A 24,186-nucleotide genomic window follows, 5' to 3' on the forward strand; every position below is an offset into this window, starting at 1 on the left:
GATTGAGGAAGATACATACCACCCATAGGGGTGAGAGACGATTATATTATGTATTATTACATTACATTACATTACATTACATTACATTTGTTATTAGATAGTCATAGACAAGTTGAATGCAAAGTGAAATGCGTAAGAGAAAACCTGCATTAAATAAAAGTTCAGACTTCCTTGCTTGGAAGATAGGGTAATAATTTAACAAAAAAATGGAATAAGTGAATAAATGCAACTAATGGTGGTTCATGTTGATTGGGGCTAGTAGAGTAAATGAAAGAGTAGCCAATTATATATAAAGATTTTGTTTTCTTCCTATCTTTTCTTTGGCAATGATGTTAAAAGTACTTGGATACTGCAAGTATCACCTAACTGAACTTAAATATAATTTTCTACTGTGATTTAGTAGACTTACATGTTTAATTTGATTTACCTTGGTTCAGTAGACTTACGTATCTGATTCCCAGAACATCGAGAAAAGCATGGCTTTCTGTCCTGTTCATACTATGAGATGGCCAGGCAGATATATTATAACAAAAACTTTTATTTACAAGTAAATTTTAACAATAATAAAGTCCTGTGATGAATAGGGCAAGACTGATTAATCAAGACCACTCAGGCAACAACGGAGAATCAGGCAAGGCAGCAGAACTTGACAAAGCTAGGGTGCGTGACAGGGCAGTAACTGGAGGCAAGAGTCTGTGGACTGGCACACCGACAGGACTGGGATGACACGTGGAGGCTAGGCAAGGCCAAACTGGAACCTCTGGGCTAGACTTGACTCTGCAGTCTGGGCTAGACTGGACTGGATAAACTAGGCAAGACAAGAAACTGGAAACAAGACTGGACTGGACTGGACTGGACTGGAGACACGAGGCAAGGCTGAGAACTCAAAGCACGACTGGGCTGGGCTGGACTGGAGATCCTGGACAAGGCTGAGAACTCGAAGCACAACTGGGCTGGACTGGAGATCCTGGACAAGGCTGAGAACTCGAAGCACGACTGGGCTGGACTGGAGATCCTGGACAAGGCTGAGAACTCGAAGCACGACTGGGCTGGACTGGAGATCCTGGACAAGGCTGAGAACTCGAAGCATGACTGGGCTGGACTGGAGATCCTGGGCCAGGCTTAGCACTAGAAGCATGACTGAGCTGAGCAAGGCTGAGAAACAGGAGCAAGGCTGGGTGCATATCTGGAACACGCTAAAACGTGGCGGTGAAGTCTGGAGCTGAACGCGAGGCTGCGCTGGACAGGAACTGCGAGGCAGGGATCCTCAGAAGCAGCTGGTACAGAACAGGTCCTCGGAGGAAGGAAACGCTGGCGCTGATTCCACTTTCGCTACAGGCGAGGCTTCCAACGTGGGTAAGGATTCTTCCTCAGTGGCTGGAAACACGACAGATCATTTGGCAGCTTGCTCTTTGCTCATCTGTCTTTTATGCTGATCCCTTGCGTGCCTATTCCCTTCTGCAGCCAATTGGGCTGCCTTCTCCTTTGTGTGCTTTTCTGCACACCTTTCCTGTGTGCTGATTGGAGGATTCAAATCCTCTTCCAAAAACTGGCCAATCAGTGTCTGTAACTTCTCCCGTGCTGCTGAATCACTTCTGGGGTTTGCTTTCCCGGTTTCTGCCTGGTAAGTTTCTGTTTCCCCTTCTGACTCAGAAAGGGTTTCATTTTCTGAGTCAGAAGCCGGCTGAAACTTCACACTTTCCTACCATTGCTCCCAGACACCACAATTATGTCACTGTTCAGGATGAGACAAGGCAGATTTAGGGACTGAGATTGATCGGAAATATTGTGGACATATATTTGAAATAGTTGTAGAACGTAAGATGCACCTTTAAAACATGACTACAGGGTTATTGATGGAATGGCTTGTCATCATCATAGTAATCACTTGATCATCTTTTATTGGCATTACAGCTTATTTGTGAGGAAAGAGGAGGAGGACAGGAGACACAGAGATAGAGAAAGGCCACCATGGAAAGAAACAGAAGGAAAATGACTGAAATGAACAGAGAACTACAATTTTGCCCTATGGTGATTCAAGAAAAGTTTAGTAGGAACTGAATTCCTCAGTTGCCAGTACACAGACAGTATACTTTCTTATGTAAGAGTTCATTTCTTTTTCCAGGAGAGTTTCTATTCTTATATTAATGATATTAAAGACACAAATAACAATGTATTAATTTTCTTCGAATATATATAAAATATATTTTCAAGGTTTTAAAACATGCATTCAATATATAATTTAATATATTCAAAATAGGTTTTCAAGGTTAGATATTAGATACACTATTGGTCATCTATCTAATTATTGAGAGAGGTTTGAAGAGGAACATTTCTAGGAAAAAGATGATTGGAAATAGATGCCTAGATATTTAAATGCCTTTATATGGTAGTTACTATATATGGTGACGACTGGGGAAGGCAATGGCAAACCACCCCGCTATTGTCTGCCAAGAAAACATCACAAAAGCGGCATCCCCCCAAAGGCTCAGATTTGACTCGGTGCTTGCACAGGGGACCTTTCACCTTTCACATATGGTAGTTAGAGAGCTAGGCACGCTCGCTAGTAAATAGAACCATTTTGGTTTTTGCATGGTTGATTTCCAGCACTTTGGATTAACTATAAGATGTAGCACCTGGAGGCTGTGTCCCAGTCCCATTTGGGATACAGACAGAATAACAGCATCATTGGCATATAGGAGAATGAAAGGCAGAGGAGGGGCTGAACTTCCTATAATCTGGGTTTTATTTTGGAGACAGCCACTATCACTTCTCAGTCAGTCCACATTTATTTGGCATCAATATTTGCTGTTTATAACAGCAACTGTGGAAAATGCTTACTTTACTGGCTGGTGTAAAAGGCAGGAACGCTCTCAGAACTTGCTTTACTTGGACAAGCTGGCAGACCATGAGGAAGTGTTGAAATGTCAAGCCAGAATCCTATTCTATTTCTTAGTATATTTGATATGCTTGAAATAAATTTCAATACAATTTTCATCATTACGAAAGGAGGAAATTGAGCTGCTTGCATGACTAAAGATTTATACTATATTTACTTGTCATAAAAAGCATATTCAGCATCTTGATACCACTATGAATTTAGGCAGCCTGTTTTTATACAGACTGTTGGCTTTTCTTCCAGTTCACGTCTGACTAAGTGGAAGCAATATGACATGCTCTAAGATGTAGAGGATGGCCTTCAGAAGAGTTATGTGATTCTCTCATTTATTTGATATTCAGAGGAAATTATTTCTTACAACTTTTGAAATAGTCTCCTACCTTCTCACTGCAGGGAGGATGTAGGACATATTGAGTTTATTTCAATGCCTCTTTTTTTTTGTCTTATGAAATGGTATACAGTAGTTTTGTTTTGGTATCAGAGAGAGAACAAATACATGCAAACTAGAAAAGTCATTATTTTTTTTGCCACTGTCAGAAGGAAGCACATAGGACTGTTTGTACCAAGGTTATAGTAAGCAGGTATTTTATCCCAGAATAACAAGAATATGAATAAACTCTCACATTTTTTCTTCAGCAAAGGATCGTTACCTTGCGTGGTGCTAGAGCTTGAGCACCTTGATGATGCCATGAGCTAAACCGTGAAGGGCCACCCAAGAGGGGAAGGTCATGACAGAGAGGTCAGACTAAATGCGATCCCTGGGGAAGGTAATGGCAACCCACCCCAGTATTCTTGCCGTGAAAACTAAATGGATCAGTACAACCAGAGATATGTCGGTATACCATCGGAAGATGAGACCCCCAGGTCGGAAGATGGTCAAAATGCTACTGGGGAGGAACAGAGGATGAGTTCAACTAGCCCCAGACGTGATGACGCAGCTAGCTCAAAGCCGAAAGGACGGCTAGCGGCCGACGGTGCTGGTGGTGAACGGCGAATCCGATGTTCTAAGGATCAACACACCATTGGAACCTGGAATGTAAGATCTATGAGCCAGGGCAAATTGGATGTGGTTATTGGGGAGATGTCAGGATTAAAGATAGACATTTTGGGCATCAGTGAACTAAAATGGACTGGAATGGGCCACTTCACATCAAATGACCACCAGATCTACTACTGTGGACAAGAGGACCACAGAAGAAATGGAGTAGCCTTCATAATTAATAGTAAAGTGGCTAAAGCAGTGCTTGGATACAATCCAAACGACAGAATGATCTCAATTCGAATACAGGGCAAGCCATCTAACATCACAGTGATCCAAATATATGCCCCAACCACAGATGCTGAAGAAGCTGAAGTAGAGCAGTTCTATGAGGATCTGCAGCACCTACTGGACAACACGCCTAAAAGAGATGTTATTTTCATCATGGGAGACTGGAATGCTAAGGTGGGCAGTCAAAGGACACCTGGAATTACAGGTAAGCATGGCCTGGGAGAACAAAACGAAGCAGGACATAGACTGATAGAATTTTGCCAAGACAACTCACTCTGCATAACAAACACTCTCTTCCAACAACCTAAGAGATGGCTTTATACAAGGACTTCACCAGATGGACAACACCGAAATCAGATTGACTACATCCTCTGCAGCCAAAGGTGATGGTATACAGTCGGTAAAAACAAGACCTGGAGCTGACTGTAGTTCAGATCACGAACTTCTTCTTGCACAATTTAGGATCAGACTAAAGAGATTAGGGAAGACCCACAGATCAGCTAGATTTGAGCTCACTAATATTCCTAAGGAATATGCCGTGGAGGTGAAGAATCAAATTAAGGGACTAGATTTAGTAGATAGGGTCCCGGAAGAACTCTGGACAGAAGTTGGCAGCATTGTTCAGGAGGCGGCAACAAAATACATCCCAAAGAAAGAGAAAACCAAGAAGGCAAAATGGCTGTCTGCTGAGACACTAGAAGTAGCCCAAGAAAGAAGGAAAGCAAAAGGCAACAGTGATAGGGGGAGATATGCCCAATTAAATGCAAAATTCCAGAGGTAGGGCAGAAGAGATACGGAATTATTTTTAAACAAGCAATGCGTGGAAGTGGAAGAAGACAATAGAATAGGAAGGACAAGAGACCTCTCACAGAAAATTAGAAACATTGGAGGTAAATTCCAGGCCAAAATGGGTATGATCAAAAACAAAGATGGCAAGGACCTAACAGAAGAAGAAGAGATCAAGAAAAGGTGGCAAGAATATACAGAAGACCTGTATAGGAAGGATAACAATATCGGGGATAGCTTTGACGGTGTGGTCAGTGAGCTAGAGCCAGACATCCTGAAGAGTGAGGTTGAGTGGGCCTTAAGAAGCATTGCTAATAACAAGGCAACAGGAGATGACGGCATCCCAGCTAAACTGTTCAAAATCTTGCAAGATGATGCTGTCAAGGTAATGCATGCTATATGCCAGCAAATTTGGAAAACACAAGAATGGCCATCAGATTGGAAAAAATCAACTTATATCCCCATACCAAAAAAGGGGAACACTAAAGAATGTTCAAACTATCGAACAGTGGCACTCATTTCACATGCCAGTAAGGTAATGCTCAAGATCCTGCAAGGTAGACTTCAGCAATTTGTGGAGCGAGAATTGCCAGATGTACAAGCTGGGTTTAGAAAAAGCAGAGGAACTCGGGACCAAATTGCCAATATCCGCTGGATAATGGAAAAAGCCAGGGAGTTTCAGAAAAACATCTATTTCTGTTTTATTGACTATTCTAAAGCCTTTGACTGTGTGGACCATAACAAATTGTGGCAAGTTCTTAGTGGTATGGCGATACCAAGTCTTCTTGTATGCCTCCTGAAGATTCTGTATAACGACCAAGTAGCAACAGTAAGAACAGGCCACGGAACAACGGACAGGTTTAAGATTGGGAAAGGAGTACGGCAGGGCTGTATACTCTCACCCTACCTATTCAACTTGTATGCAGAACACATCATGCGACAAGCTGGGCTTGAGGAATCCAAGGCTGGAGTTAAAATCTCTGGAAGAAACATTAACAATCTCAGATATGCAGATGATACCACTTTGATGGCTGAAAGCGAAGAGGAACTGAGGAGCCTTATGATGAAGGTGAAAGAAGAAAGTGCAAAAGCTGGCTTGCAGCTAAACCTCAAAAAAACCAGGATTATGGCAACCAGCTTGATTGAAAACTGGCAAATAGAGGGAGAAAATGTAGAAGCAGTGAAAGACTTTGTATTTCTAGGTGCGAAGATTACTGCAGATGCTGACTGCAGTCAGGAAATCAGAAGACGCTTAATCCTTGGGAGAAGAGCAATGACAAATCTCGATAAAATAGTTAAGAGCAGAGACATCACACTGACAACAAAGGCCCACATAGTTAAAGCAATGGTGTTTCCTGTAGTAACATATGGCTGCGAGAGCTGGACCATAAGGAAGGCTGAGAGAAGGAAGATCGATGCTTTTGAACTGTGGTGTTGGAGGAAAATTCTGAGAGTGCCTTGGACTGCAAGAAGACCAAACCAGTCCATCCTCCAGGAAATCAAGCCAGACTGCTCACTTGAGGGAATGATATTAAAGGCAAAACTGAAATACTTTGGCCACATAATGAGAAGACAGGACATCTTGGAGAAGATGCTGATGCTCGGGAGAGTGGAAGGCAAAAGGAAGAGGGGCCGACCAAGGGCAAGGTGGATGGATGATATTCTAGAGGTGACGGACTTGTCCCTGGGGGAGCTGGGGGTGCTGACGACCGACAGGAAGCTCTGGCGTGGGCTGGTCCATGAAGTCACGAAGAGTCGGAAGCGACTAAATGAATAAACAACAACACTCACATTTTTAGAAAAAAACAGAAGCAAAGCATAAGGCTCAATAATTCACATGCAGCCAAGGTGCTCATTAGGGAAAGCTGTGAAATTAATAGGAAGCCTTTTAAATTTTCCCTGTGTAAATACTTTGCTGTAAATACAACTTTGTAGATAGTGTAAGGACCAAGAATTTGAAGAGGTCATCATCATAGCATCACTATCCACACAATCCTTGCTTCCTAAATGTTAATTATGTTGTCTATCAGCTGTTATTATTTGATATCTAAAAACGCTTTACTCTGCATAACCTACATAGTCTCTTTATCAAAAACAAACATTTGTAAAAAGGTAATCATGATACAGGAAAAAAGCACTATTAAAATGTCTAATCTTATTAGTATAATAATAACCATTACTTTTGTTATAAAAGCATCTACTCTGTCACTTAGTTGATGATAACGCTAATTCTCCATTCCTCCTAATCTGTAAGACTCTGTTTTAGCATTCAGTTAATTTTTTTCCAATATTTTTATATGTATGATTTCAGATTACACAGAGAATTGGCAAGCACTTCCCCTTTGACCTTTCTCTGGAAAGCTGTCTGACCCTTAATTGGAAAGCAAATAAAACATTCTATATTTCTTACAAAACAGACCAATACAAACCCTGAGACATACTTTGAAACTCCATTCAGAACTGTCAGAAGAGTTAATTTTAAGGCTCAAAACATGTAGCTGACTAAAAATGTTTGATCAATGGCACATTTACAAACCTTTTATATGTACAATATGTATCTGAGAGGGTACTTTTGACTGAGTTTGCTCAGTCATTGGAACTCTACCTACAGAAGCAGGCAGGAAGCCTATTCTTCTAAGAATAGAACCCAATGTAGCAATAGGAAGATTAACAGACTTGTGGAGGATAGAGAAAATATATTATGTTCAAATTAGTGTGCTTTCCTGATCCTCTTGTGGTTTGTCACTCCCTTTTGCTAATAATGCTGAGATGCAAACCTTTATATCTAAACTCATATGTAAAGGCTAGTATGAATATATTGTTTACAGGTAGTGCTTGTTTAGCAACTACAGTTGGAACCAGCAACTTGGTCATTAAGCAAAGCAGTCACTAAGTGAAACCACAACCTTGCTTACGATCTTACTTCAGCTTTCCTTTGCTTTACAGACCTGCAAAGGTCATAAATGCAAGAACTGGTCTCAAAGTTCCTTTTTCATCACTGTCATAACTGCAAACAGTCACTAAACAAGTCAGGCACTAAATGAGCACTACCTGTATTCAGTGCTTCCATTTTACCAGGGAGGAGAAACATGTAGTCATTCAGATGTTCTTGAAATCAAATACCTGTTGTATCAGTAGTGAAAGAGGATGGAAGTTGCAGCAACTGGAGTAGCTGTCTCTGCATTACAGACATGATTTGTACTGATAAATCTATACACAACTTCTTGGTGTTCAAGAAAAGAGATAGGCAGTGACTCCAAAAGGCAAGATACAAGGAATCTTATATCGCTGTTGATAATGAAATAGAAAATAGATGTATGTGTCTTATTTAAATTGCATTTACTTAATATTGGCCTGATTTGAAACCAAACTGGACAACTTTCATTCAGAATTGACTTCCCTTTTGCAATGAAATGGCTTGATTTCCTTGTTCTCTGAGCTGTTTTCCACATATATGTTTGATCAACTAAACATTGACTTAAAATAAGATGATCATATTTTGCACTGCCATTTGCTGAAGTACCATTTTTTTCATACGGCTGGTTAATCTGAGTCACAGAAAATCATAATATAGTTTAATGTACAAAAATATGGATGAAAATAGGTGGTGGTGGGAGGTGGACTCATGGTTGCTTTAAATATAGCATCTCTACAAGTCTGGCATCAGCCACACTAATAAAATCCAGTTCTGTTTTATAGCCTTGAATTTATGTGACTACAAAAGATCAAAGAATTTATGTCTCACTGGTCTAGGAGGTGTATAGTTCATGGCAAAAAAAAAAAGCATCAAAAAGAACATTTTAATTGTAAGGACTTTCATTTTAATCAGCTACAGCAATAAAAGAGTGGCTAGATGTCCAAAAACATTCTCCAAGATCAGAGACAATCCGTCTCATATACTCAATGTTCTTATTAGATCCATACGATGCCGCTTGCTTTACCATGCTGTTGAGCCTTTTCCTTCTGCAGCTTGTCTGGTCATTAGTATTTTCTCTCTTCGTTTTAAACACAAAACATGTCAGGATTCAGTAAGATTCATGATATAAAAAGCTTGCTCGTTAAAGTAAGGTGCTACAGTTTTCTGAGAATACAAAGTTTTTGTAACTGCATCTCAGTGAATAACTGAAGAAAAATTGAGCATTCTAATTATTACTGTTTGTTTCCCCAGTGAAAAGCTTAATCTGTTAGGGAACTGTATCTTGTGCATTGGAGTGGCATATATAAAATCGCCATGAAGAATGATTGAGTATCTGAAGAAAAGCCCCAAAATTATCCTCTATTTCAACATTGCAGAAGTCTTGGTGGTATTTCTGTTTTAAAGGTAAAATGCAAGGTCTATTTCCAGGATAAAATAGGTAAAAGTAAATACAATAATAAAATACATATGAGCTAAATACAAAGAATCAGCATTCAGATAAATACTTGGCGATACCCCAGTCTATTCAATATAACAGGTTCTTAGCTGAACTGCCTGGCCTACAAATTCAGCAGTTCTGCTAACAGTTTATATGTTAGAGGCCAGGAGGAAATAGGACAGTCTGTGATTCAGGTCCCAGTGGGCTGTTCTTTCAAGTAGGGGTTTTAAATATCTAAGCCTAAAGGGGTCATACAGTTGACAATCAAAACATGAGTAATGTCTTCAATGGCTGGTCACTGCATATACACATCCTGTCATGACAATGGCAAGTGATGGAAGCCCCCTATTTGGCCATGGAATCCAACAAGTCAGATCTTGCTCTAGAATAGCCACTTCTTAGGAATTGTGTCAAACTCATTGACAGGTATTTTTCGATTTGGAAAATGGTTTTGTTCTTAGCCAACCAATTTAAAGATCTATTTTTTTGCCAATAACTCCGTGTTTGGGCACTGATATCTAGGGCTCGCTGTTTAAAAATTTCCTTTGCCTTGGTACAAGAGGCACTGGGAGACCAGAAATATTTACAAGCCTCTCTAGTCCTCCAGTGATCCAGTTCCCACATTACAAAAGAAAGTACAGTATCAAAAAATTCAGAGCTATCTTCCTTGGATTTCGCTAAGGTCTGATCCCAAGGCAGATTAGAATGTTTTCAAATCAAGGTTTATGGCTGATCATGCAATGAAAACCCAACAAATTTTTGGGTTTCTCATGATTAAGGAAACCATGGATTAGAATGATGTGTGAATATTGCCTTGGGGAATGAAGAAATCTTGGGAATTGAGAAATATCTTCTGAATCATGGTGTGACTGTATTTTGGAATCTGCATTAGCTAGACTGATAGAAAATGCTTAATCTCAGTCAGGCATATCCATTGCACTGAAGAAAGGGCAGTGTTTAGCACCCCACCCCTTTGCATAAAACTCACTCTGCCTACCTAAAATTGTCACAGGTGTTCTTCATCACAAGTACCTGCTATCACTGCAGAATTCATCACATTTGCTCATGAAAGAACATTTAAATTTGTGTAGCTTGAAAACCCCAGCATTCTCCTCATAAAGGTGTAGCTTTTCAGAAAGTCCAAATGAGGCCCGAAACCAGGCACAGTTCTTACTTTGTCCTTAAGTCTCTCTGTCTCCTGATATACATAATTTAGATATTTAACACTTGCAGTTGATTTTTTGTTGCCATTTCTGTTGACCGTTCCTTTCCAAACACATTTGGATTCCAGAAGCACCACATTAACAACATAACCTTTTGAGTGAATTGGGGATTTTGATATGTGTCATGTCTTAAATTATTGTATTCAGAGCCCTGAGAATAAATCTGAAAGGAAGATTAATCTAGCATATGAACAGATTAAGATAGTAGAGGTGTCTGAAGAAAATAATTCTGATTTTTAAGCAAATTGGCATCCAGTTTTTTTAATCCAAATATTCTTTGATTGCTAAGCCTCTGATTGTAATTGCTAGAATTTAAAACAAATGTATTCTTTATTCAAAGGTAATCTTTTTTTTTACCAATATGCTTTTGTTGTGTAATGTAAAAAGCTTACAACTAAAGGAAAAGTAGTCCTTCCTTTCTTTAGACACTTTTTTACCTGACTCTCCAGCTTGAAAAGGCTTCCAGCATGACTTACAAAATCAGACAATAAGTCAGACTCTCTCTACTCCTTAAGACAGGGTTTCTCAACCAGGGTTCCATGGAACCCTAGGGTTCCATGAGAGGTCACTAGGGGTTCCCTGGGAGATCACGATTTATTTTTAAATTATTTCAAATTTGGGCAACTTCACATTAGAGAGGTAAGTTTCATTCTTTATTTTTAGTTTAAGAACACTATTAATGCATATATACAGGCCCACCCATGAAACAAATACAATAATTTTGTAACTTCTGGCCTATATTTCAGCCTGAATGTACAGGGGTTCCCCGAGGCCTGAAAAATATTTCAAGAGTTCCTCCAGGGTCAAAAGTTTGAGAAAGACTGCCTTAAGACATACCTCTACAACCTAAGATACGTCTTAGATTCACTGTCTAGAGGCCCCATATTTCAGAACCTAAACTCATTTTCAGTATTAAACACAGGTATTGATTACTATAAAAGGAAAATATATATTCTTTTAATATTATAAATCTATAAAATTCTCATTTGCTACTGAGGGCTGACAGGGCAGAACAGAAAGAGGATCATATTTTATGAATTTATATCCTACTTTTTTTTTAGGAAGGGAGGTAGAGAACATAATTATTATTGATTAGCCATATTTGAATACATAATATCCTTTTCCAAACCGGTCCCCTCTACGTATATTTGTGACAGCATCTTCCAGTTTTCAACCTTTGTGGTCAACCCAATATGTCTGGAGGACACAGTGTCGGAAAAGGCTGTGATAATGTGATGGCTGTACTACTGATGTCTTAAATCAGTGTTTCTTAACTTTGGCAACTTGAAGATGTGTGGACTTCAACTCCCAGAATTCCCCAGACGGCATCTTCAAGTTGCCAAGGTTGAGAAACACTGTCCTAAATTATTGATACTCTTGGTTGTGGATTATTTTCCTTTACTCTTTTTAAAAGTATTGAAGATGGAAATTGGAGACTACTGCAGATGTGAACATTAAGAAAACAGCACAAGAAAAAACAAAGGCAGGAAAATTTATAAATGCTTAACGTTGCCCCTTTCACCCAAAGCTTTTGTGTAGGGGCTCTAGTTGCTAATAAATGTTTTAAAATATAAATCTAATTTCAAGTAATTTTAATATAATTAAGTAACACATATAGATAATGTTTAAAAGTATATGAAATCATTGCCATATTTGAATAAATAAAACTGATCTGTACCAGATCTAAACCCACATATCAAAGAGACAGAAAGGACATGAATTTACAAATTGGTTTTGTGCTATGTTTTATTTTTCAGTAATCATAATAACTGTGATTAAATGAGGAAATAGTTAGCATTTCAAGGTTGAAGGGATGGGGCAGATGTTGGGATTACTCAAGCAAGGAAGGATTTTTTCCCACTAGTAATAAAGACTTCCTAGACCTCATCACACTCACACTCACACACACACACACACACACAATTGGCCTGGACGTTCTTCTTTGATGGGCATCCGTCAACCCTCCAAATTAATTAAAAACAAATACATAAATGCCAAGATGTCATGAGATTTTGGAACACATGCTCAATGTCATCTTGGGGAAGAACCTAAAACCTTGAAAGATTTGAGTTGTGTGATTGCTGAAATCTTGGCATGATCTTTTAAGGTTGGGGACACTTTTCTTTTTCTTTTCATTTTTTTTGGTATCCACTATATTGTGTGAAATCAGGTATGGTGCTTGAAGCATGAAAATGTTAACTAACCACTGCTTTAATCCCCAAAATATTTCCAAAATGTTTGTTCCAGAGCGTGTATGCTGGTCTCGAGCACCTTAAGATAGTCAAAGGAGTTGCCTATCAAAACTAGTTTGCCCACTTACTGCTTTTCATACTCCCAACAAGCAAGCTTGAGTTTGGTGCTGCTTTACAAATGGTGGGGTCAGATTTAGGACATTACCATTACTGATGTTGTGAATGTACGCTAGATTCTTCAAAGACAGAACAGCTCCCAAGAGAACTCTGTCTGTACAAAGGCTGTATGATTATGACCAGTGATTCCTTCTGAACTTTTACATAGTTGCTATAACCAGGATTGCTCAATTTTGAACAACCTTACTGTAGTAGCTGTGTTAATGGGTGGTTCCTTCCACCAGTAAGTGGATTGACAGAATAGAAGTACTAAGTAACATAAAAAGCTGGCACTCAGTTGTTCTCAAGAAAAAGGGCAGAACTGGAAATGCACAATAATTTAACTAACATAGCATGGCATCTCATTCATCATAAGCTCACAAGAGAAAGAGTTGTTATTAGTGCAGTTTAGCTTCCCCAAGCCTGCTGCCTTCCAGATACATTGGACACACTCTCTTATCCAGTGTGTTCTTTGGCTGTCAAGAGAATGTAAGAAATTTAATTCTGACACACCTGGAGAACAGTAGCTTGGGAAGACCACTGTAAGCCATCATAAACTTTGTGTATAATAAATAAGGCAAAGGTTCACAATGGTTATACATTGACTTTTCAATATTCCTTCACAGTCTGAGTTTGAACTCAAAGTCTTTCATATTCGAGGAGAACACGCTTTATCAGTAACAAAGCTTGAGGAAGACGTTCTGTATTTAAAAAATGAACTGGAAAATAAGTTATACAAGCAAAGCGAAGACGCACAGGATGTCTGTGTATCCACTGAAGATAATAACCCACCAAAGACATATAGAAATGTATGCATCCAGACAGATAGAGAAACCTTTATAAAGCCAAATGAAGATGAAACCTGGACACCCAAAAATAATCAAATAATTCCTAAGAAACTTTCTATACCCTATTTGAATAATAGTGTTTTGGCTTCAGCTGATCGTAAGGAAATATCCAATTCTGGCCAGACCTCAGGGAGTGTTTTTTCAAAGTTGGATCAAACATTGCCACCTCCTCCTCCACCACCTCCTCTTCCTCTCTCACTCTCTGATTCAATCCCACCACTACCACCGTTGCTGCCAAGCTTGAGATCTGCCCATCCACCACCACCACCACCACCACCACCACTTCCTGCAGCTTTTGGTGTTCATCGGCCATCTCTGCCTCTCCCACCAGGGCCACCTCCAATGGGAACAGGACCTTCTCCTCCTCTACCACCACCACCACCACTGCCACTTGGCTCTAATTTTTCTTCAATAAGTCAAGGTCCTCGAAAACCTGCAGTTGAACCCTCTTGTCCCATGAAGCCACTCTACTGGAACAGAATCCAAATAGCAGATAGCAGGTATAGTTATATCTTCTTGTTTATACATAGAAGGTATGGGTATATTGCATACACCCATATATAGGTGTATATGGGTATGCAATTAACTAAAAAAGAAAGAGAACAACAGGCAAAATTATGAGGAATAGCCAAATTGGTTACTTTAAGAGAAGTTTGATACGCAAAATAATTTGTTTAGACTGCTTCAGTGTTATGAACTATTTTTCCTCATTAAGTCCTATGATGTTTCATAGCATTCTTGTTCAGATCTGTACTTGTGGCTAACACAAAAATCTCATTTGGCATGAAGTATTCCTAGCATGACCTGTGATATGTTTGCCTGTAAGAGCCCCAGACGAAAGAGGGAAGGGTGGGACAGTTGTGTTCCTGCAGCTTGCAGCAATATTGCTCCAAATTTTTTACTTTTTTGCTGCTGTGTTAAATGCACGTTAAAAGAGCAAAGCATTAATAGCAAAGGAAAGATTATACACTATAGCCAACTTCTCTGTGAAATCTGACACCTTTGCAATGGCAATTAACATCCCTAAAAGTATGTTGATGAAGATTCTCAGTCATCCAGGTGGAATTGTCTGTAGGTTGAGTCATGGCAACTGGATTTCTTTCTTTTTGGTAGAACCGTTTTGCTGCTTTTCCAAGCAGCTTCTTCAATCTGAAATGTTTCTACCAAAAAGAAACAAATCCAGTTGCCACGACTCAATCTACAGAAGATCCCTAAAAGTAAGTTGCTGAACCATGTCTTCCTTATTTGCCCTTGGTTCTCATTCCTACATTTCTTTCTTAATTTTTTTTTTAAAAATCATGGATATGATGGAATGATAAAGCTCTTTCCCAGTTCCCTCCTAATTAGTCTTAGTTGCAGTATCACAGAGTTGCAATATCCGTGCGATATAGCACCAGCTTGTGTATGACTGCTTAGAAGTAAATACTGTTGAGCCTGGAGAAACCTTCCAATTCTGTAGATATGTATATGATTGCAAGTTTAATTATTTGGCAACTCACCTTATTGTCATAGAAATATGTTTGTCAGTAATAGCTCATCAGTCCATGTGCCACATTGGCTTCCCCTTTACCTTTCCTTCTCTTTCTTCTATTCTTCTCATACTTTTTAATTAATACAATAAAAAAACCTAGATTATGAACCCACAGAGATCAGATAAGTAACAAGGTACAGCTAAACGATTCTGAGGTAGTTGGTTTGTTATTCATGGATAGTTTTGTGCCAAGTAAAGAGACACTTGCCTTTCTGAATTTCAACCCTCTTTCTTGTCTATTAAAGAAAAATCCTTTTCCTAAGATACCCCTAATAAAATTAAATACTCATTTAAATAATTGATTCATTCCTTGATTTTTCCATGGCTTCCATGCTCAAAACGAATTACCTTTTTTCATTCTACCTTCAATTAAGTCAGGCTTTCATTTTTAATAAAATAATTTGTGATGAACAGTTTCTTACGCTGATGGTCAGACATCAGTTTTCATCATAAATACATTGCTGGTAGATGTAGTTCATATTTACAGTTTGCATTTACTCTTTACAAATAAAGTTTGTACTTACTCTTGAAGGCCGTCTTCAGTCAGTCTAAGAATTCTTACATCAGAAGAAAGAAATCATTTCTGTTGTCTTTAAGACTTACTTTTCTGATTGTGGCTGAAGAACTTTATTTCTCTCTAAAGTTTCTCTTTGCCCGAATGATAAATACTGAAGCAAGCAAATTTTAGCCCATTTCTGTACATAGAATCTTGGTCTGATTAACCACAGTTCATCAGCATGTGCCCATGGGATCCCTCCTGTCCTGATTACCAGGAAACACACTGAGACAATGACTTGGTCTCTAATATTTATTAGTAGTACTTAACAAGAATCCTAACAAACTGAGGAAGCGTGGGAAAAACCCAGCCATATAAACCCCAAGGGTTAAGGCGGTCCCGATCTGTGTCTCTTTGAATGGCTGAACAGTTCCTCAGTGCTACGCATGCGCTTGACAGTCTGGGTGGGAGCCCCCTGCTCGCCATCCTTACTCATGACACCTCCTAATTTCTTCTCTTCCCTCTTTCCTTTACATATCCTGCACTGACACTTATGTTAAACCACAGTTTCCCATGGCATTCATATTGAAAATTGGTATTTAATTTCCACTTACAAACCAAATTATGAACCCGAGATCAGATAATTATGTATGAATCAGATTTTTTGTGCCTGAATGATGAGGAATAGAGAAAGAACATGTATTTTCCTTCAAGTTGTACCTGATCGTTAAGAATCTTAAAATTTCATCCATGAGTCATCAGTGCAGCCCAAACATCGATCTGTGTAGAATTGAAGGACAATTTTAACCATAACATTTAGAATATTTTCATCACCCACATTTTATTCCAAGGTTTGCTAATTTACTTATATTGCAGAACACATGCTCAACCCTGACATTTTATCATATTGAATATTGTTTATTATGGATTTCTTGATTTGATAGAATGTTTTTCAATAGTTTGAGCATGTCATGGGTGAAAGAAGACTGGAAATTATGTTACATGACAGGTAGAAGTAGAATGTTGTATGAGTGACACCTGCTGGAGGAAAAATGTCAGTTGCTACTGCCAAGGAAGAGACACTTTTTTCTTCAAAGAAAAGCAGTCTCTCTTGAATAATTTCCCTAGCTATGATTGATTGATTGATTATTTATTTATTTTCTACCCTGCCTTCATTATTTTTATAAACAACTCAAGGCAGGGAACATACCTAATACTCCTTCCTCCTCCTATTTTCCCCACAACAACAACCCTGTGAGGTGAGGTGAGCTGGGCTGAGAGAGAGAGACTGGCCCAAGGTCACCCAGCCGGCTTTCAGGCCTAAGGCAGGACTAGAACTCACAGTCTCCTGGTTCCTAGCCCATTGCCTTAACCACAATGCACACTGATTCCTGAAAATATTAAATGAAGGCAGTCAGCAATAATTTTTGTGAATCAAGTATTACAAAAGGAATGTGGACAATATAGAGTATTCAGTGAGATAGTACTACCTTCCGCTGATAAGGTCTTAATTTTGTATGTATTCGTAGACAGCAGTAGTGAGCTATCTTGGAGATTTAGAGGGTACAAATGTTGAATGGTTTCAAACATAGTGATAAGTTGCTAAAGCATGCTTTGTTTTAATCACAATTTGTTGAACAAGACATAGTGGTCTGGTACAAATTATACTGCTTCAATTCATGTATCACACTAAACTTAGCATGATACGTGAACCCAACTATAATAATAAAAGATTTTGAAGAGTTGCATTTCTACTCAAAGCTTTCCTAAAAAGAAAAGTAGTATGTAGAGGAGACAGAGGAATAGATGCAGTGCTGTGACTTAGCTTTAGGTGCCAAAAGTATAATAACTTTTATTTATAATCATAGTGCATTTGAGAGGGCTATAGAATTAACATCATATTTTATTTTTATATACATATACATATACATATACATATATATATATATATATATATATATATATATTTCAAATTTCCATCACCGCCCATCTCCCCCGAAAAGGGGACTCTGGGCGGTTTACAATCAATACAATCCATATCAACTGGAGTCAACTGAGAAGAAAAAAATAAAGCCTCAGACTGTTTTTCATTACTCATACTTGTTTAACTGCAGCACTGTACACCATTTTCATACCAATGTGTCCCCAAAATCACCAATCTTCCTTAAAGACTATCCTTTGCAAAAACAAGAAATCCCTATACTTCTCTATCCAAAATATTTGCAGGTTCAGTTGCTAGAAGAAGAAGAGGGATAATTATGTGAATTTCATATAGTTTTGTGAAGTAATAAAAAGTTAGAGATGACCCTTTTAAATAGAACATCAAACAGTATTGTTGTCTTAACTTTGCTATCTTCCACTCAGTAAGGGTTTTTATGCCTGAATATTGCATTTGGATGGATGGATGGATGGATGGATATACACATACATTATAGCCAATTGTTAGTTTTCCAATATAAATCACTGAGAAGATATGCAAAGCTTTGAGTTTTTCTGAAGCTCTGTTTCACATTTCAGATGCAGTCTGAATAAGATCTTGCTTTCACAGTCCACCAGCCAAAAATGAAAATCTTGTTGCTAAGAAAATACTTTTAAAAGATATTTGTTATCTATGCAATACCAAAAAAATGAGATAACTGTTGGGCATTTTACAGTTCTCAGTATGAAATATTTCTTTCAAAAGTGATCTAATCCTTTCAAAAGCGATCTAATGTTAGATCAAATGTTATCTAAGACATAACATAAATCTGTAATTTTTAAGTGACAATTTATGAATGTTTCTTTCTTTTTCTCCCCTATTTTAGCCATAAGTCAATGTCAACTCTTTGGGAGTCATTAAAAGAACCCAACCTTTGTGATACAAATGAATTTGAATACTTATTCTCAAAAGAAACATCTCAGGAAAAGAAAAAGGCACTAGCAGAATCTTATGAAAAGAAAACAAAAGCCAAAAAGGTATTTTTACTTTCCAACTACTGTATTAAACAAAGAACTTTATTTTTATTGAGCATTTTTTAATTATTTTCATTTTAGTATAGAATAAATATTACAACATTTAAGTAAAAAAAATCTACAGGTGAGGGTTATAAACATTGGACCAAAGTAATCTGTTTTTGATTTGCCAAGAATTTTTATGAATGTCAGCACCTGGGATTAATTTTTTTCAAGCTTGTTTCAGGCTGCTAATTAGTCCTTTAAAAATAGTACTAAGAGCACCTCCATCAAAAAAAGAACATGACTGTTATACTACACCCTTTCATTTTACATAATTGTAATCTAAGATTAAATCTTCAGTGCACATGCCATGCTATTTTGGCATTGCCCTCAACTAAGTGTATGACCCAGCTCTTACTTTTAATTCAAATCAAGCAACAGGAATTCAGATTAATTTTAAAAATCCACACTCTTTCATATTTTACAGTCTTCTCTGGATACTTAATGTGGAATTTTTCACTTTGAAAGAAAACAACTTTAGATAGAGTGACCATATTTTATACAGAAATCTTAGTTATTGCAATATGTTGGTATTATGCTACCTTTCCTACAATAAAAACTGGGTTCACACATATGGTTTACTTAACTGTAAAATGTAACTGTAAAATATTCAGACAATTCACTAAGTCATAAACTACAGTGGGACCAAGCCATATTTATGGTTTTGATATTAATCTATAAGGCCCTAAACAACTTGTGACCAGAATACATGACTGAATGCCTTTTCACACATAGATCTGTGGATATTACTTGGCTAAAGGTGGCCTTTCGGTTCTGAAGCCATTCTGTGAAGTACCCTCCCTCTAGAAATAAATCATGCCCCCATCTTATTTCAACTGAGGTGCATTCTAAAAACATTTTTATTTGCCTTTTCATTTGACATTTCAGAACAATCCTATTTCCCTACCCATGGCCACTTGTTCATGTAGTTTTAATTTGTACTAAATTGTTTGATATGTGAAGAAGAGGAAGAAGAAGAAGCGAAGTGATGCAACTGAAAAGCATGTAGCTATAAGTACTTCATGTATTGGAGAGCTACACACAGTCACAATTTGTGTGTGTGTCTTTGAGTCAGTCTTGACTCCTGGCAATTGCCTGGACATGTCCCTGTAGTTTTCTTGGCATGATTTTGGAAGTGGTTTTCCACTGTCTCCTTCCTAAGGCTGAGAGACAGGGACTGGCCCAAGATCCCCCAGCTGGCTTTGTGTCTTAGGCAGGACTAGAACTCACTGTCTCCTGGTTTCTAGCCTGGTGCCTTAACCACTACACCAAACTGGCTCTCTAGATGTATTCTAGTGGGGTCTTAAGGAAGCATATCTGTTACTCACTTTCTGCTGTGAGAAACTATGTATGTGGTTAGTATTACCTGAAGTGTGGAGTGAAAGTTGTCAAATACTTAGCTTAGATAATATTTTTTGAAATTTAAATAACTCAGTATTACTGAGGTTTATTATTTGCCATATGCCAGTTTCTCTTATGGAAGCTAACATTACCAAACTGAGGCATTATATTTTCCTTTTACAAAGAAAAGGGATAAATTTCAAGGAATTTGTTTCATCTTCATGATCTAAATAAGGCTCCATCCATCATTTTTGGCTTTTTAGTGCAACAATTATCATATCAACGACAGAAGATAATGGGTTTTCTGTCTCTATCTGGCTTCATATAATTAGTAACACATGTTCTCATTTACAGTGAGTGTCAATATTTTGAATGAGGAACATTTTTATATTTTCAAAAAGTATATCTGTCATCAGGTTTGTTGCTTATTTTGTAATTATAAAGAATATAAACTGCCATTCTCTGGTGGTTATAAATATTATTTGAGAATTCTGCATCGTTTTATAATATCCTCTAGCCATCAGTACCAGAACTTGACCACTGTAACTCTTTTGTGACTTTCAGCAACTTTTACAGTGTATGATCATTGCCAGATGTCACAGAATTTGTAAAACAGTATTTATTCAATCATTTTCTAAACTCCCTGTTCCTTAATATATTACTTAAAAGATATTATCTTTGTGGAATTCATTGTAGGTCAATTCTTGCATTCTGTACACTTGTAACAAGTTTGTTTTTAGATGAGAAGGGATTTTTAGATATAGACTATGTGCCTTTAATACTCTTATATCCCTGCTAACCGCATTTATGCAGTTGCAGCCCAGCTAAGATATTCTTATCCCTGCTAACAACCTCTGTTTTTAGTTGATTTATTTGTTTGCACATTATTACCCAACCAAGTTAGCATTGCAAGAATTCTATATTTTGGTTCTAACAGGCTACTCATTCTGAGCTTCAGTTGACAAATAGCCATAAAATAAAGATATCTGGATTGTTTTTCCCTTTGATTCCACTCTGTTTCAGATGGTATGAACTACCACAATTGATTGCTTATAATTCTGACCATATGCATTTCTTCCCTTCAAGGGCTATAAATATAACACTCATTTTGTTCTGAAATCAACCTCTTTTATTTTAAAATTATGTTAACATTAATGATTATTTGCAGTTTAAAATAGGATATATGGGGAGAGGCTATATGAGCTCATTCTGACCATATCTCTGGAGCATACCTACAATTTGGAGAGGTATCACAATGGTGGTACTTCAAACTAGGCATGCCTAATGAGGTTTATGACAGCCTATGAATTTTCCTTTAGAAAGGCCAGTCTAGAGGTCAGTAAGTGCTATACAAATTGCACTCTACTTTAGACTATAATTACCTCTATTAGATGTTAATCTGTTGTCAAGTTCATTGAATAACATGTATAACTTCAGAAACATGTATGATAAAACTTTCCATTTAAAAATATTTACTCCATGGCAGCTTTTCTTACTAAGAAAAAAGACAAACAATCCATAATTTATTCTCAGTTATTCATTTATTCTCAGAGTACTGTACTTTTACTGTAAACATTAAAAATAAAACTATGTTTCAGCCAAACTTAGATAGATCTAAATTCTACTAATTTCAGGGGAAGAACTGAGTACATAGTCTACCAGTGTCAGTTAAAAGTCCTTTGATTTCTCTAGATAATTAGCATAAATAGGTGGCATTATTAAAATATCTTGAAAATCATTCATGTTAGATTAGGATTGTATCTATTCTAAATGGTGCAGAATTAATTTTACATTATGTCAATAAAAATAAAAATTATGGGCTATCCCATTTTTTAAAAAATCTTGAAAAAAAGTTGTGGTAATTGGAATTTAATTACCAATTAATATAGAAAGCTATAAATAAGTTCATTTTTATATCACTCAGACATGATCATGTATTTTTATTTCCAGATCATCAAATTGTTGGATGGGAAGAGATCTCAGACTGTAGGAATTTTGATATCCAGTTTACATCTGGAGATGAAGGACATAGAACAAGGTTAGTGTTGCTTTTATCTCAGTGAGAATGGTATGCATGAATTTTTTTTTTTTTGAGTTTTTCTCCCTTTAATAATTTGATTCAGTATATCCATGTATACATGTTATATCATGCATTATATCTCTGTTGAACTTTTATTACATTTTTCAGTTATTAATATTCGTTCTATATGTACTTTCTCCCTTCCATAAAAAGATCCCTGCTGGTCTACACCAACAGCACATCTTGTCTAGTATCCTTCCTTCTGGTGACTAGCCAATATGCTTTGAAGAAACTCAGATCATAACAGTTATTATCTTCTGCCACTGTTTTTCCCATTGAAACGCAACTGAACTTCAAAAATTCTTGGTTCTACTTGGAAATGTCTCCAGGGGTTGAAACTGGATCTTTTCTATGCAGAGTTTGTGTTTCAACATGTATTCTGCTCTCAAAACACATTTGGCTTAGTGATAAGAAAATAAATAAATGACTAGGTGATTGCTAGATTAGGTGAAGTTAACCTTTAGAGATAACTAAAGTTTGCTCTGGAAGCCAAACCCATGTGCCAGGGTCCATGAAAAACCTAAAAGGAAAAGAAATTCTCAAGGGTAGTGTATCTTTTCTGTTCTGAGACTTCTCTACCTCCAGCCATCTACAGTATAAGCCAGTAACTGACACATTTCACAATTTTTATGTAGTTGAGCAATAGCAGTATATGTTGCTCCATATATCTGGCAGACAGATGTTTAAGTTTGTATTTGATTACCAGCCAACAAATTGAAGACTGCCATATTTGTGCAAAAATCAGCCACAGATGTTTCTTAGTGGCATTTGCTGTTAATAGAAAAAGGTAGATCAGTAGTGACTCTCCTGTCTAACAGGAAATAATATTAAATAAGAGTATCCAGTAATTTTGTAGTTTGATTTGGCCTCTGAATCATAAAAATATAAAAATAACTTGTTAACTTGTTCTAGGCCAAGTTAACATAGGGATTATGCCTCATAAAATAAAATATGTAATGTAAGTTAACATATCATACCTCTGTAGCCTGTTCATTCCCAGATCTCTGTCTTCTCAGCACTCTTGTTGACTGGAAACAAAGTGATTCTCCTTTACTACTATTATTTCCCTGTTGACAAGAAATCACCTTGTAATTCTTCTTGTTTCAAAGTAACTGATATTTATATGAAATTTTAGAATGCTGTTTAACAGTATTTGGACAGTGTTCATTCCAAGAGATTTGCCAGGATACTTTTATTATTACTCCTGTTGTGGATCAGCTGAGATTAAGTTATGGAGATTTTCCCCCACTCTTCTCCATAATATAAACTTTAACAGATTTGTTGAGGTACGTTGATGAAGAATCACTTGCTGGCTGGGGAATTCTCGGAGTTGAAGTCCACACGTCTTAAAGTTGCCAATTTAAACACTGCTCTAGAGATATTAAATAAGCTGAAGTCAGGCTTTCATTAGGCAGTTACTTTGCCACTAGTGAGGCATTTTACAAAAGGATCTTCCACTAATATCTCATGTTTTCCCATCACTTATACCATTGTTTTTCTTTCTCTTACCACAAAAAGTGGTGTGTGGGGGATTAAATAGCTGCATAGTATAATTTGATTAGTAATGTTAGGAACTCTTTGTCTGGATACACCCAGAGGGAGAACGGTCACTTGCCTGCATCTTGACACAACACATCCAGGTCTTTGCATTCTTGAAATAACTCTTGTTGTTTATTCGTTTAGTCGCTTCCGACTCTTCGTGACTTCATGGACCAGCCCACGCCAGAGCTTCCTGTCGGTCGTCAAGACCCCAGCTCCCCCAGGGACGAGTCCGTCACCTCTAGAATATCATCCATCCATCTTGCCCTTGGTCGGCCCCTCTTCCTTTTGCCCTCCACTCTCCCTCGCATCAGCATCTTCTCCAGGGTGTCCTGTCTTCTCATTATGTGGCCAAAGTATTTCAGTTTTGCCTTTAATACCATTCCCTCAAGTGAGCAGTCTGGCTTTATTTCCTGGAGGATGGACTGGTTGGATCTTCTTGCAGTCCAAGGCACTCTCAGAATTTTCCTCCAACA

The 24,186-nt window shown here is 37.6% G+C and overlaps 1 protein-coding gene across 1 annotated transcript in view; it reads left to right on the plus strand.

Annotated features, from left to right (window-relative positions):
• LOC134487879 (formin-like) overlaps window positions 1-24,186 on the plus strand; it is a 125,178-nt gene that overhangs the window by 38,002 nt on the left and 62,990 nt on the right. Inside the window, exons 4-6 of the mRNA XM_063289978.1 lie at window positions 13,508-14,229; window positions 18,561-18,711; window positions 22,042-22,129. Of these exons, the coding sequence (XP_063146048.1) occupies window positions 13,508-14,229; window positions 18,561-18,711; window positions 22,042-22,129 (961 nt within the window). The remainder of the gene's footprint in view (window positions 1-13,507; window positions 14,230-18,560; window positions 18,712-22,041; window positions 22,130-24,186) is intronic.

The sequence above is a fragment of the Candoia aspera genome, chromosome 1 (assembly GCF_035149785.1).
Source record: "Candoia aspera isolate rCanAsp1 chromosome 1, rCanAsp1.hap2, whole genome shotgun sequence".
Taxonomy (NCBI): domain Eukaryota; kingdom Metazoa; phylum Chordata; class Lepidosauria; order Squamata; family Boidae; genus Candoia; species Candoia aspera.